Source organism: Centropristis striata, chromosome 2, assembly GCF_030273125.1.
Source record: "Centropristis striata isolate RG_2023a ecotype Rhode Island chromosome 2, C.striata_1.0, whole genome shotgun sequence".
Classification (NCBI taxonomy): Eukaryota; Metazoa; Chordata; class Actinopteri; order Perciformes; family Serranidae; genus Centropristis; species Centropristis striata.
Genome location: NC_081518.1, coordinates 31,893,103 through 31,907,662, shown reverse-complemented (window position 1 = coordinate 31,907,662; position 14,560 = coordinate 31,893,103). Strand labels below are relative to the sequence as shown.

The window sequence follows — 14,560 nt, the reverse complement described above, 5'->3', positions numbered from 1 at the left end:
TAGATTTTGGCGAACCAGGAAATTCATAGGATAATGTGAAATATAATATATATAGACCAATGGCTTGTTAGCTAGCTTGTCTGCCAACTTAGCAGTAGTCTCAGAGTGGCAGGGCGTGACCCATTGCTGCCTCAATTTTTGTAACCCTTGTAGCATGAAAGCATGGAAGACTTAGCAAGTTAGCTAGGAAACAACCCAGATGAAAATTAGTCAAATGTAATTATGCTAACGTTAATGCACAATGGGACGCACAATGTTATTTCCAGAGGATCTTTGTTTAACTCGTTTTCAGTAACCAGTGTAGCATTAGCATTGCGGAATCAGAAAGCCAGCTAACTTGCCAGTCATTCGCTACATGTAGGAAAAAACACAAAGTGAACCCTGCGTGCTGCTAAGTGCTGCCACACACACACACACACACACACACACACACACACACGGACAAGTTAAAACACACAACCAGAGACACCATTAAATGATATTAACCCCTCACTCATGTCCCCTTCTCTTCACTTGACCCCAGGGTTTACACAGATTCAATAAGTGTGTGTATTAATTTTAGCAGTGTCCACGCTTATTTCCTCTGCCCACGATGAGTGGTGAAGTCCTGAGGACCCCCTAAAGACATCTGTCTGTGTGAATGAGATGTGTGTGTACGTGTGGGTGTGTGCACGAAGACCCCCTTAAGAAATTCACCTCTAATCCCTTCTGATGATTTCATTAAGTAGAAGAAGACACTGCCAGTTGGCAACAGTACTGCTCCCTTCACTGTGCCATGTGTGTGTGTATTAATCATACACATTTGGATTCATTCCAGTGTGTTCATACGCAGTTATGTCTATGCATATGTTGTACTGTATGTGCGTGCGCAGCAACGTCTATCTACTGTATGTACTCTATGTGTGTGTGTGAGTGTGTATTTGAGATGTTAACAGTTGCAGATAGAATGAATTAGAGAACATTACAAACCACAATAGCCTGCAACCTGGACATAATGAGACGCCTGCCATTACCCATCAACACACTGTGAGATAAGAGCCCCTAATGCACATGAACACACACACAAACACTCACACACTCTCACACACACCTAACATCTCAAGAGGAGGCACATGGCAGCAGATGTTGTTGAGGAAATATCTTCCTTCTCATCTGCCTGCTTCTCGTGGCAGGATGCACTTCGCAAACACACACACACATAAACACACTGGAGGGCTGTGGTGAGGTCTGACAGGTGTGTTCACATGGGCCACTGTCTTTGCCTTTCCTATAAAGGCTTGCACACACACCAAAACACACTCATAGGCAGACAGGCAGGTGTGAATGGACAGGTGTGTGAGGAGAGGACAGCTGTGAGGAAAGGTGTGAGTGGGCAGGTGTTCCATTAAAGAGGTAGACAGGCCGAAAGAGAAAGACAGAGAGGGAGAGACAACAAGCGAGAGTCTGTTGCACTTAAGTAGCAATGTAATCGAAAAATATTAATAGTTTGAACATTTTTGAAGATTAAATTTGTAGAGAAAAAGAGACATTCAGAACAGAAAGTAAAAGTGCAGACAAAATGCAGCAAGAAAAACGACCCAAACAGACAAGACATGCAGACTGAAATGTATCAAGATGGGAAGAAAGAAGGTGAAGCCAGAATCAGACACACAGATGGTCAGTCGTAGATAGACACTGACAGATAAAAAGCCATGGATTGCGATTGGAGAGACAGACAGATATAGACGTAGGCAAATAGAAAGACATGGATTGACACCGGAGAAAGCAGGAGTTTTGAGGCCATAGCAGCAATTAGTGTGTGTGTTTGAGTGGTGCAGCAGCGATGGCCAGCATTGATCCATGGAGGCTGTGTCAGAGGGAGATAAGGCCTGCCTTTCCCCAGAGAACAGCCCTGGGCACAGGGGAGAGAGGGAGAGAAGGAGGTTGAAGGGGAGGAGGAGGACTCTGGTCAACTGGATGGATGGAGGCTGGGCAAGGAGGGAAGGGAGGAAAGCCAATCTTGACCCTCTCACTTGCTTCAAAACAAGCTTTATTTTCTCCTTTTCATTCCCTTTGCTCCTCCTTGGTTTTTACTTTACCAGTGTGACTGTTTAATTGACTGTGGTTTGGGTTTGTTTTATCTAAGTGGATTTGTACAAGGTACTTATCCATAGTCAGTGTATTACCATGTAGATGGTGGCCAGCACACCCCAGTTTGGAGAAGGAGGCAGGAGTACCAGCTAAGCAATGTACCCATGTGGATGGGGGCAGCAGGACAATGGAGTAGTACCTCATAGTACCCCACTTTAATAAATCCAAACTATCTGTTTGAGGACTCACTGACTGTTTTGTAGTTAAACACTTAAATTAACATCTCTTGCTTTTATTCTCCGTCTCAATCGTCCCCAGGTTTCTCTACGCTGTCTTTGGCGGACCAGATGAGTCTACTGCAGAGTGCATGGATGGAGATCTTGATCCTACGTGTTGTGTATCGCTCACTGTCCTTTGAAGACAAGGTAAGCACCTTTCTCTTTATGTTTGCTTCTTGTTCTAATGAAATACATAAACATTCATGTTTATTTGCAACCTCACCACCTCTCTCTCTCTCTCTCTCTTTAGTTGGTGTACGCTGAAGACTACATAATGGACGAGGACCAGTCGAAGCTAGCTGGACTTCTGGACCTGAACAATGCCATCCTTCAGCTGGTCAAGAAATACAAGACTATGAAGCTAGAGAAGGAGGAATTTGTTGCTCTTAAGGCCATCGCTTTGGCTAACTCAGGTTTGAAATTCTTCAATTTGTATTTGTGTGTGTGTTTCTCAGTATGTGACTGGTAGAGAAAGAGTTAATCCTAGGAATCCCCAGTCCCATGGGACTCATTTAAAGTGAACCATCAAAGGACTGATTTCAATACTCCACACTCAAACACATACACACACACACACACACACACACACACACACAACTGCGACACATGACGCATACTTTTATACACAGTTATTTTTTAACAGCACCTTCAGTTGTCAAAGCTCCACCTTTCACTGTTAAAGTCATACACATTTGTCTCATTATGCTCTTAATAGTTAAACATACCTAAAGCTATTTTACACATGCAAACACACACGTCTTCAACTCGAAGCCCATATCCCACCCCCAAACAAAGTGGCGATCCCTTTTACAATTAGCATAGTCGTCTCTTCAGATGCCTGTTAAATAAGCTGAAATCATTAGAACCCAAAGTCTGTCGATAAAGCCCCCTCTCTGATGTGTCCAGCTGCATCGACAGCTGACTGACACACGCACACACACTCACACTCACACACACACACACACACACACCTTCTTCCTCCCATGACCCGTCTTTTGAACTTTGTCTTGGAAGCCGGCCAGCTCTTCAGTACTCTTTAATTACAAGGGGGGAGCTGTCAATACAATGTGTTTAAATGGGAGAGCTTTGAATGGAGAAGGAGGGGGCTTTTGTTCTGATTCTGCTGCCACCATCAACACACATGCACATACACAAACACGTTCTTTTTTCAAATATGCCAATTTCATATCTCTGACACATATATAAACACATGCACAAACATATAGCATTAGTGTGTACTTTAATGTGAGCCACGGACAACTGTTTGCTCTCTCACATGCAGCACATACTGTCATGTACATGCAGAAAATATTGACATGTTGTTTTCCTGTGGGCTATGTGACAATCAATCTCTTGGCTCAGCCTGTGTGTGTGTGTGTGTGTGTGTGTGGGTCTATAAATGTTGCTGACTGAAAGTTGAGAAAGCTGGCTGGTTTTGCTGGCTGGACAACAGTGTTGATAATCATGAGGGTTATGATGACTTAATAGGCAAACAGGTGTTACATTGCCTCTGAGATTCCTAGTGGCGTTCATAGGTCTGACAGAAAAGAGCAGTTTTAATTTTAAAGGTAATGTACAATGTACTTTTCCAAAAAAGACTTATAATAAAAGCTTATTGGATTCAAATTGTATATCCTTTATCGATTAATCTGGCAATCCCTTTTTTTATATTAGAGATATATATTTTGCAAAGATGTAAAATAGAGAAAAAAACAGCAACTCTTCACATTTGGCAAGCTTATCAAGATGGTTGCCAATTAGTTTTCTGTCGATAGAGTAATTGATAAATCAAGTGGTTATTTAAGCTCTACATCAAGCTCTCTGGTTATTTCTGAGCAAGTGGTGGTGGTGTTGTATTGGTCTGCATTATAATAAATGCTGTTTCCAATGTTTTGTCCACCCACGTTAACACACACACACACACACACACACACACACACACACATACACACACATATAATGCAGCTGCCCAGTTAAGCAATTTTTTTTACTAAATCACAATATGGCAAATTTTGTGTAAAAGTTTTCTCAGCCTACAAATTGTATTCTGCAGACTTCACACCTATTTAATCTATCTTGCAATGAAAATCAGAACATGCAAAAAAATCCTTCCAACATTGTGACTCATATCTTAATTGCAATATGAGTCAAAGTAACCACAATTAGATATTTTTTATTTTAATTGTGCAGCCCTAACATATATTGTCTAATGTGTCTGACACTGCTGCCCTATCGTGTCTTGTTATTTTCTGCTGTTTTACTAATATTAAGTGAAATGTTAGGAATATCTTAATATCAGGATACTTACAACAAGAGGCTGAAGCCAGAGTAAATGTCAAACTAGAGTATGTATTTAATTCTGCAGTTGGAACTTGCACATTGGTAACTCATTCTGAACCCTGATAAAATCTGGAGCGTAGTTATCCATCTAAAGCTCCCCTCTTTGTCGAAGAAAACTCACATTTGAAATAGTCATTCTTTTAACTGATTGAAATCGAAAGAGCTGATGCCCGAATAAGAACTTTGCATCATTGCCCAGACTCTCTAACTGCTCTTCAAGACAACAGAATGCTAGCATTAGCATTTTGAAGGGCACTGACACTAATTAATTCACAGAATGCTAATCGTCTGCATTAATGAAGCCAAGCCTTAAGAAATGTTAGCAAACGTGCCCCACATGTAAAGACAGCTAAACTAGCCATGGGAAACAAGAGGCACGTGTGTCTGTGTGCGTTGTGTGTGTGTGTCTGTGCATTCATTTATGTGCGTGTGTTCATTGTGAGTTCTGTGTTAACATGTGTGTTTTAACAGCCTTATGCGCTCATGCTCATTAACGTCTGCTGTTTTACTTGTGAGTGTACTGCAGGTCAGAGCACATGTCTACCAGCTTAAATACTAAACACACAGTGTTAATAAAAAAGCTTTATGAAACTCATTAAGCTTTGTTTTAACTTATGGGCCTTATAGGCTCTGCTTTAAGTAACCACTCATTAGAAAATCCAAGAATAATGAGGAGAAAGGGATGGTCTTTTAATTGCGACCAACAGTAATTCACTAATTTGTACAATTAGCATGTGTTTATTAGGTGTTTGTTTCGCTTTGCAATATACAGTGTGCAAATTTATATTATCTCTTTATTAAACATACAATATAAAGGGACAGCTAATAAAATTTGGCCTGAAAATGTTTAAAAAAAGAAATAAAGAAAAAAGTGAGTCATACTGACAAAATACAAATCTGCATAACAAAAGTTTATATTGTATGTAGATTATATTTTATGTTCTCTTTGTATGAACACAAATGTTAATACCTCATTAACTTCATGAATATCAGTTCACCCTCCTGCTGCTTTTTCACTAAGTATCACCCAGCAGCAAAGTATAAAAGAAAACCCAGACAAGTGGACCACCCACTCGGATTTAAACTGGCAAAACAGCAGAAAAATTGAGAACAGATAGAAGCTGATTTTTTCTATTGATCCCTATAGAATCCAACACACTGGCTGGTCTGGTGCTGCATACTGATACATGCATTACACTCTATAGATCCAACACTTTGTGTTTGATTGTGTTTGTGCACATGTTGGAGTGCAATTCCATGTGTGTTTGGCTGTGTTCACACATTTTATGTTGAACTTATTTTATGTCCACTGGATAATTTTTATGACTCACTTCCATTAAATGTAGAAATGTATGTTTGTGCAAGTTCATGTGCATATAAGTTTGTGTAAAAAGCACATAGCATTGTTTTAAGATGTCTACATCCACTCATAAGTGCCATCCCCTCTGAAGATCTAGCTTGTATGTGTGTAAGTGTGTGTGTTGGGGTGTGGTGGCCTATCAATAGTTGCCTTGTGATTATTATTTAACATGCATGTAGTCATTGATCGGAGGCATTGATCGGAGGTTGGGAGCTAAAGGCCAGCTCACATTAAGACTTTGCCTCCCTAAGGGGCAATATGGAGCATTATTATTGAGGGACATTCTCAGCCTTTACTGCCACATATTCTGAGACGCACCTTACATGCCAGCTCAAAGAGAGATTACACATGTGTGCAGCCAAATGCTTATGCACACACACACACACACACACACACGCACACACACAGATTCTCAGGTGTTCCTGCATCTCTCCATCATTCTACAAGTCTCTTTTTCTCCTCCCACTCGTCTGTTTGTGAGTCCATTCATCACACCCACAGATGTGACTCTAAAGACAGAGAAAAGAGCAGTCGCTGATTTTAAAGCCTTGTTCCTGGATTTAGTTTAGATCAATGAAAAGTCTATGTTATTGAGCAAAGTTAAAAATTGACTCAAACTTATTTGTAATGTAATAAATTGAGCCTTGTTTGGATTTAGGATTGAACTTTTAGCACCTCTCCACTTTGCGGCACTGAGTAATGACACAGCAGAGAGAGGGGGCACAGTTACAGAAACACACACTGTTGTAAACATCATCTGAAAGAGTTGTTTCAGCTTTCTGCACAACTTCATATCATGGCTGTCTTTAAGAGTTTACTGCACACTAAGATGCTGATGCATATTTTAAATGCATTTAATAAATTGAACAACAAATCAGTTGAAGCATAACCCCTTATTTTCCTTTTATTGATGTGTTCCATATACATTTCATGTTCGGGCAATAGTAAAAATGTCACATCAGAAATGTTTTGTTCACATTTTAATATTTCAGTTACTTGTCTTCCTACCTTATGCAGACTCCATGCACATTGAAGACGTGGATGCAGTGCAGAAGCTCCAGGATGTGCTCCATGAGGCCCTGCAGGACTACGAGGCTTCCCAGCACCAGGAGGACCCCCGTCGGGCAGGCAAGCTGCTAATGACCCTCCCCCTGCTCCGCCAGACCTCCACCAAGGCTGTGCAGCACTTCTACAGCATCAAGCAGGACGGCAAAGTCCCAATGCACAAACTCTTCCTGGAGCTGCTGGAAGCCAAGGTCTGAGGACGGGGGAGAAAAAGATGGAAGGACAGCTAGACGCCAGTCTGAATCTCACTTTGAATGACCTCTTGCTCTTTTACACGCACACACTCTTACACACACCCACACAAACAGAGAAAAACGTCCCTGAAGTACGTCTGCTGACACCCCCCAATGAATAAACCAGTATCCTGAACCTCTTACCTGAACCCCTGAACCTCCACCGTCTTTGCTAAAAGGGTGCTCACTTGACCTTTTGCTTTGGGGAAGATGCTGACAGACTGACAGGACCCCATATTAACAAGGGAAGAAGAAATTTCCTTTTAAAACTATTAACAATCACACAACAGTTACCACAGTGGCTCCGAACATTGAAAGATGGCAAGACTCGTACACATTTAATAACAATTAAGATGTTGTTAAAGACAAACACTTAAATGAGGACACATTTAAAAAGAAACTGAAGACTCTTCATTTTAGTTCTGAGAGACTGTAAGACTGCACTCGTGTCTCCTTTTCCCGCCCTATTTCCCACCAACAGAGTTTTTTAAGTGTTCAAGAAGAAAACGAGTGGAGGCGAAGAAAAAAAAGAACACTAAAGAAGTATTAACGACGTTTATTGTCAAAGTACATGTACAATGAAATTTGAATGGATGGACAGAAAGAAAAAGAAGAGATTTGCCCTGCCAAAGAATGGAGCTCATCCATTCAGAGGATGCCAGCAAACTTTACTGTCATAACCCAAAACTGTCTCTGGTTTGATCTTACCGGTGGCTTTCAATGCTGGGCCTAAACACTGCTGCTGGTTTTCTGTTCCACCAGTTACTTCATATGTTTCTGGTTATTATGAAAACCAGCAGGAGCCAGGACCAGGATTGGAAATCACTGCTGTAAACACTTTCTGGTTCTCCCTAAATTCACTTCCTGGTTTCCCATGACTCCCAACTACAACTTTACTATCTGTTGAGGACCAGTGGCCTCCCAGACCTGTCAGTATAACCATAGATTTAGTGTTTGCACACTTGACATGGCTGAAAATGTTTCCAAATATTCCAACCACTCGAAGTTTGATTAAATGACAGAGTTTGTTAGTATTAATTAACGAAATAAGACTTCATCTTTACTGTCAGGAATTAATTCCTGCTTGACCAGCTGGTAGATCAGTCCACATTCTCTGTGTTTATACTTGTGTTTGGACATCTGTTTGAAACCTTTTCAGCCGCTCGGTGGCCCAGGTTTGTAGCTCTCCACAAACAAGTCCGTAGAGGTTTCAGTCTGTCAATGTGCCATTAAGAATAGTCCAGCCTGTGCTCATTACCCAAACTCCAAAAAACTCCAAAAAATGATTACTTCAGTACTCCCCTCCTTGCTCCGTCGCACTCACAACTTCCAGCTCATCTCTTGCGTCAGCACAGAGGTATTTCTGTGATTCATTCAGGGAGTGATGGAGACGCTTCAGTCACTCAATGCAATACAAACCAGAAGGAAAGGTGTGCTGACAAAACTGACTGAAGAACAACTGTCGTTGCTTTCAAACTCCTTATTTTTCTCTTTATTTCGATCTTGAAAATAATCTTAGCGATGATACCAGTATTAGGGTTGTAAATAACTTGTCATCCTGTATATGACATATAACACGGCTTTGTTTTTTTGTTATTAATATTGTCTTCTTAAAACTGAATCAATCAATATGTCTTTCCTTTTTTCTATCAGCTTGACCACTTTCAGCAGCTATCATATATATATAAATATAACAAGTAATAATGTATTAACAAATCAGCGTTTATCTTAGAAAACTCTGAGCAATAGTGGTTTTTAAAGGAAGGGGTTTGTGCATATGGACTAAGTCTGCAATATTAACATAACGTGCCAGTCTTAAATTTGGGAGCGAGAGGATGAGGATTTGAGGAGAGTTTGTAGCTTCTCTTTTTCTCTGTGTAACTTGCCATAAGCTATTAGATAACAGTCAATATTTCCTTTGTTAGAGAAAGTTATACAGGAATAAATACGGACCAGAAATGTGCGGATAAGATGTTAGTGCTGTAGTGTGAAGACGTAACACTCAGCTAAAAAATAATATATCCAACATCCAGTTTGCAATTTAAACACACTTCTGATGTTTGCACCTTTATTGTGACAGGCTCCTTTTTTGCTGTCGCTTTTAATCTGATTAAAACGAGACAGTTCTTTGTTTAAAATCAGATGTTCAGTCATACACAGTTTTTGTCCTGAAGACGTACGTTTCTTCAGCCGCGTGTCCAAGTGCCGGGACCATCAGAATAACCTAATTCTGGGCAAAACATCATATGAATATAAAATCATGACACTGACAGTTTCCTGTTAGCTCACTATTCCACTACTTGTTGTTGGACACTTCATTTGAAAATTTTAAAGGACATGTTTATGTGTTTTTTAATAGTGAAAACCATCAATTCTACCAAATAAAGTCTAATTTAACTAAATAAATAATAGGTAGCTCTCTGAATAAATTCTGCAGGGCAGGGATACTCATTTTTTTAATGATAATTTAGGGGCCTCCATCTGATTGTGGACCACACAGAAGTCATAGAATTTGTGATTGGTCTCATAATGGAATTTAGCATTATATATTAGTTAAAAACCAGATTTACCTGTTTGCAAATGAGGCAGATCACTTCTATGCAACCAGTAGCTTTTTCTACAGTTGTCAATCTAACCTGACGGACTGGGGCTTCCAATATAATGCAATGTATTACATGTTACATTCGGGGGGGCATTGGCCTGCAGGCCACACTTTGAGCAATTATAGTATTGTATAGTGGAATATATTTCAGACACTGCTAATTTTCGTAAATTTTTTCCTGAGCTTGTCTACTAGTTGTTGTTGTTGCACTAAAAAACAACACCACTACCTGTAAGTGGAATCACAGAAGCCTCAACAAGTAGCATTTTTGAAAATCTAAATTAAACGACATTACAATAAATAATTAAACCCACACAGTGGTAAATTTTTTATAGTGATTTCCAGACATTTCTTAAAGCCAAAGTCAAAAGTTTCCTGTTAAATTTAAGTGCAGTCTGTTTCCAAGAAATGGAGAGCCGAGCTTACAGAAAGCTGTCAGACTTTTTACGGTCAAATATGGAAACATTGATTTCATGGTTACAGTAAGATTGAACACAGCTTTAACACGTGAAGACAGTCGAGGGATTTTTTTAATATCATTGTTTATGTCATTTCTAAAGCCGATAAGAATGCCAAAACGTGTAATGTAGAAGACGGTGCAATCTAATATAAAATGGCAACTTGTCACAGCCGAGGAGTGCTGCAGTTTAAGTGTAGTTGATGTTAGTCTCTAACATCACATGCTCTGTATCAAACATCAGTATTATTAGTAAGGGGTATTTTCTCAGCCTTCTTAAACATTGTATATTGTAAATTACAGATTATAATTCTAACATAAGACATTTTATTGGAAACAAAATCGAGAAAAAAAAAGAAAAAAATGTAGTTCAGCCTCGATGTGTGTTTCATGTTTGTTGTTTTTTCTATCAAGAAAAAACCCTGTTTGTTCAGTTTTATCTGTTTTTTGTTTTTAAGTCTTTCTGTTTGATCCTTTCCTCCTCTGTTGAGTCCTCTAAGGCGTTGCTGTGTACTTTTTCTTGTGGTGATTCCCGTTCTTGTGCCGTGTGCTTCTTCTTTAGACAACACAGAGTAGAGTAGAGGCCATGTTGTCTATCTGTTGGATCAGTCCGCTGGGGGTCTGCGCACCGGATTCTCTCTCAATGAACCGAACCAGATATAAGCCTCTTCTTCTAGAAACTTAACTAGACCACCAAGATCAAATTACAGTATTCATCTTTACCAAACTATACATAAATAATGAAATATTTAGTATCTAAATGAAGAAACACCATACAAGTATTTAAAAAGGGATCATTTGTGTAACTTTTCCTGTAGAATTAACAATATACTGTATATCTTTAGGTTTAAATAACGATGAAATGAAAAGGACATTTGAGTAATTCAGAACTGTAGGTGACTCTTTTTTGATAAACTCGCTGTACATAACTGCCTTCCATACAGCTCGGCTCAGTCATCTTTACTGTTTCAGCAGTCAAAAAGAGAAAATATGAAGACGAAAACTTTTTCCCCCATTGTTGAGTCCTGTTTTCTGCTCATTTCCAGGAAGATATCTTGTTTTACAACAAAAAGTAAAAATTGATTGCACAGTTATTTGTGGGTTGATGGGAAATGTTAAAGAAAAAGCTCGACATGTTGAGTTTGCACTTGCTCTTTTCTTGCACTCATTATTACATTGTGGGACATGTTTCTGCTTTGGCCCCAGAATTAAGAACTCAAAGTCTACTTTAATGAACACATCACTATACTCATTGTATACACATTTATAGATTCTGCACTACAGCTACTATCAATTCAAAGATCTTAGGACTCATTAAACATTAGTATATAATGTTTTAGTGAGGAAAATATACATACAAATTATTTCACAGGCAAATCCCTGACTGAGTTTAATGTCCTGTTTTGATTAAAACAGTCTCATTGTTAGAAAGGTGGTATTTCTTATCATCCACTGTACATTAATCTACAAACAATTTGTGAAAGAAAGGTGCTCTTTTATTACTCACTATTGTTTCTATTCTGTTCCTGTTTTGATTTATTTGTCAGTTGTCAAACCAATCCTGCGTACTTCTGAGCAACTCCACACGATGAAAGATGTTACATGTCTCCCTGAGGTGTTTAAGGCTGGGCTGGATTTGGTTAAAATGAAACTACTTAAATGTATTAATTAGCAAATACTGATATGTAGTCATATGTTTCTTAATGCATTTAAATATGAAATTATTAATGAATTGAAATTATGTTCATGACAAGAAATGGTTCACCGTGTGCCACTTTGTTTTGCCAGTAAAAAAGAATAAATCTACCAGCTAAAGTCAGGAGGGAGATTGTGTGATTCTTTCGGAGGTTTTCATATAACTTACTGCCCATAGCCAAGATGATAATTTCATTTATGAGACAAAAGGTTGTTTTCTTTTGTTGTTAAAAAGCAATATTTTGATGACTGTGCAATGACGAGACAAGAGTTGCACTTGTTCATGTTTTGTGTTATTTACTGTAAAAATCATATAAATGACAACAAACCAAACTGGTATTTTCTATGAGGATCGTTGGAAGAAGGACTGTCGGGTTTTTGCTGAGCCATCGATAGAAAGAGTTTGACCTGGGGAAACTTTGGGCACCATGTTATCACCCTCATCGGGGATCTTAGATCCATTAGCTGCGAATACTCTGTGTAGCAATAGTTTAGCTGGAACAGAAGGACGAAGTTATTTAGGCATATAGGGACAAAGCAGGATTGTCCATCTACCATGGCTGCCCCTGAAATCTGCTAAGGCCAAACTGTGTCTATCTACAGCTCTACAGTGTTTTAGTCATTTAGTTGTATTTAACCCCCAAATTTAACTGCCACTTGTGCTGCAGATAACCCTGCAGTCTGAATTTGCAAATGTGAAGAAAATATTTAAGGGAGAGAGAACGATGACACATTTGGATACAAATGATATTTAAAGAATCAAAAGACCCTGGCACGGTGGAGAAGAGTTGTGTACGAGAGAAGACCCTGTAGTGTTATTAAAAACATGTCTGTAGATTTTAGATGTGCTTCACATCAGTAAATGATAAAAAGAAAAAAAAAGAAACAATAACCTGTATATTTTTGTGACGTGTATCATACAAGTGTGCTCCAACAATAATGTCCATTTGTGTAAATGTATTTATTTCACATTGTATATATTGTTCAATGCAAAAAGAGAGACCTATGATTCTGTAACTTAAACTACTATGGGTTGAAACATTACATGTGTTACTCCAGACTATGCCTTTCAGGATTATTACAGTAGAGCAATATCAATTAAAACCAGGCTTCCAGTTTTGACACCTGTCTTTTGTCTCTGATTTATGCACACATTTCTTTGGTGGTACCCAACAATAAGCTCATAATTTACGAGATAGTTCACAGAGCATGCATGGTAGTTTCCAGCCGTGCTGTACTTCGCAAGATTATGTTTACACCGCATCCAGACAGACAACAGTCCTGAAAAAACGCCGCCCCATTTATTTGAATGAGGTCAGGCGAGCGGTGCAGCAGAGGTGACAGCATAGAGGGCTCCGGTAAGCAAGACAAAGCTACTTTTACAGCATCACCCAGCACAGCATGCTAACATGACTTTTTAACTCTGATGTTGTATTTCTGCTCTGTTCTTGATGATGGCCACAGTGAAAGATAAAACCATCAGAGCTGTAAAATGCACTTTCACTTGGCGGGAGTCTGGTCTTAAAAACCATAGATCTGTTATTCAAACTAGACTTCCTGGATCCTGTTCATGTCCAAACCGTACACATATCCAGTTCATTACATATAAAGGTGTGGTCAGGACCACTCGGCATCACTTTTACACAGTCGCTCATGAAGATGTGTATAAAACATTTTTTACCTCTTTCCATGAAATGATTGTGACAATGTGATTTATTCTTGACAGATAAAGTGTACATCTTCTCAAAACTTTATTAATCAATCTCTTTCAAACATATCACAATGAAAATGAAACCACAATTAACAGAGGTTTGTGTCATTGTGAAAACAAAATTATTGCAACTTCATGTGCCCTCTGCGTCAAACTATGACTCTCCGCTTCAGTCTTTAAACATGTGTCATGTAAATTAAGTTATTTGGCCTGAGTTAAGTAGTCAACATAAATAAGTCAATGTTGACTTTTGATTTCATACAAAACACAAACAGTCTCCTGGGTGAAAGTGAGAAAGTGTTTGTTTGACCCATCCACCACCAGATCCACCTCACTAGATGGACTTTATCGCTCTTTATACCTAATTTGCTTTGAACATCTAATATTACTGTGGATGGGTTAACACCAGCACAGCTTGTTGGGTTGCTTTAACACAGCTGCACCAGTCTGCCTGCCCACTAGATTTTATTTTGTGGTATAAAATATGTTAGTGTTATCCGAAGCACACCTGGTTGAAAATGTCTCTCTGAAACAATCACACTAGTGGACAGTTGTCAGGGGTAGGGTACCATTTCTTTTTTGTTAATTTATCAAGAGAATTCAAACATGGACTTAAAGCTCAGCTATACTGTAACAATGTTTTTTACCTGTCACCATTTTAAGTGAAGTAAAAGGGAACAGTTAGGAATGAATGGAAAGAGTGAGAGGAAGGGGAAGAGAGTGAGAGGATGGGCGGAGGAAGAAGTGAA

At 39.1% G+C, this 14,560-nt stretch overlaps 1 protein-coding gene across 3 annotated transcripts in view; it reads left to right on the top strand.

The window, feature by feature from the left end:
• esrrga (estrogen-related receptor gamma a) overlaps nucleotides 1-13,222 on the top strand; it is a 79,108-nt gene extending 65,886 nt beyond the window's left edge. For all 3 annotated transcript variants that reach the window (XM_059350423.1, XM_059350416.1, XM_059350431.1), the window contains exons 7-9: nucleotides 2,389-2,495; nucleotides 2,599-2,761; nucleotides 7,066-13,222. In XM_059350423.1, coding sequence (XP_059206406.1) covers nucleotides 2,389-2,495; nucleotides 2,599-2,761; nucleotides 7,066-7,310 — 515 coding nt within the window. In that variant the 3' untranslated portion in view covers nucleotides 7,311-13,222. The remainder of the gene's footprint in view (nucleotides 1-2,388; nucleotides 2,496-2,598; nucleotides 2,762-7,065) is intronic.
• Nucleotides 13,223-14,560: the final 1,338 nt, after the last annotated feature.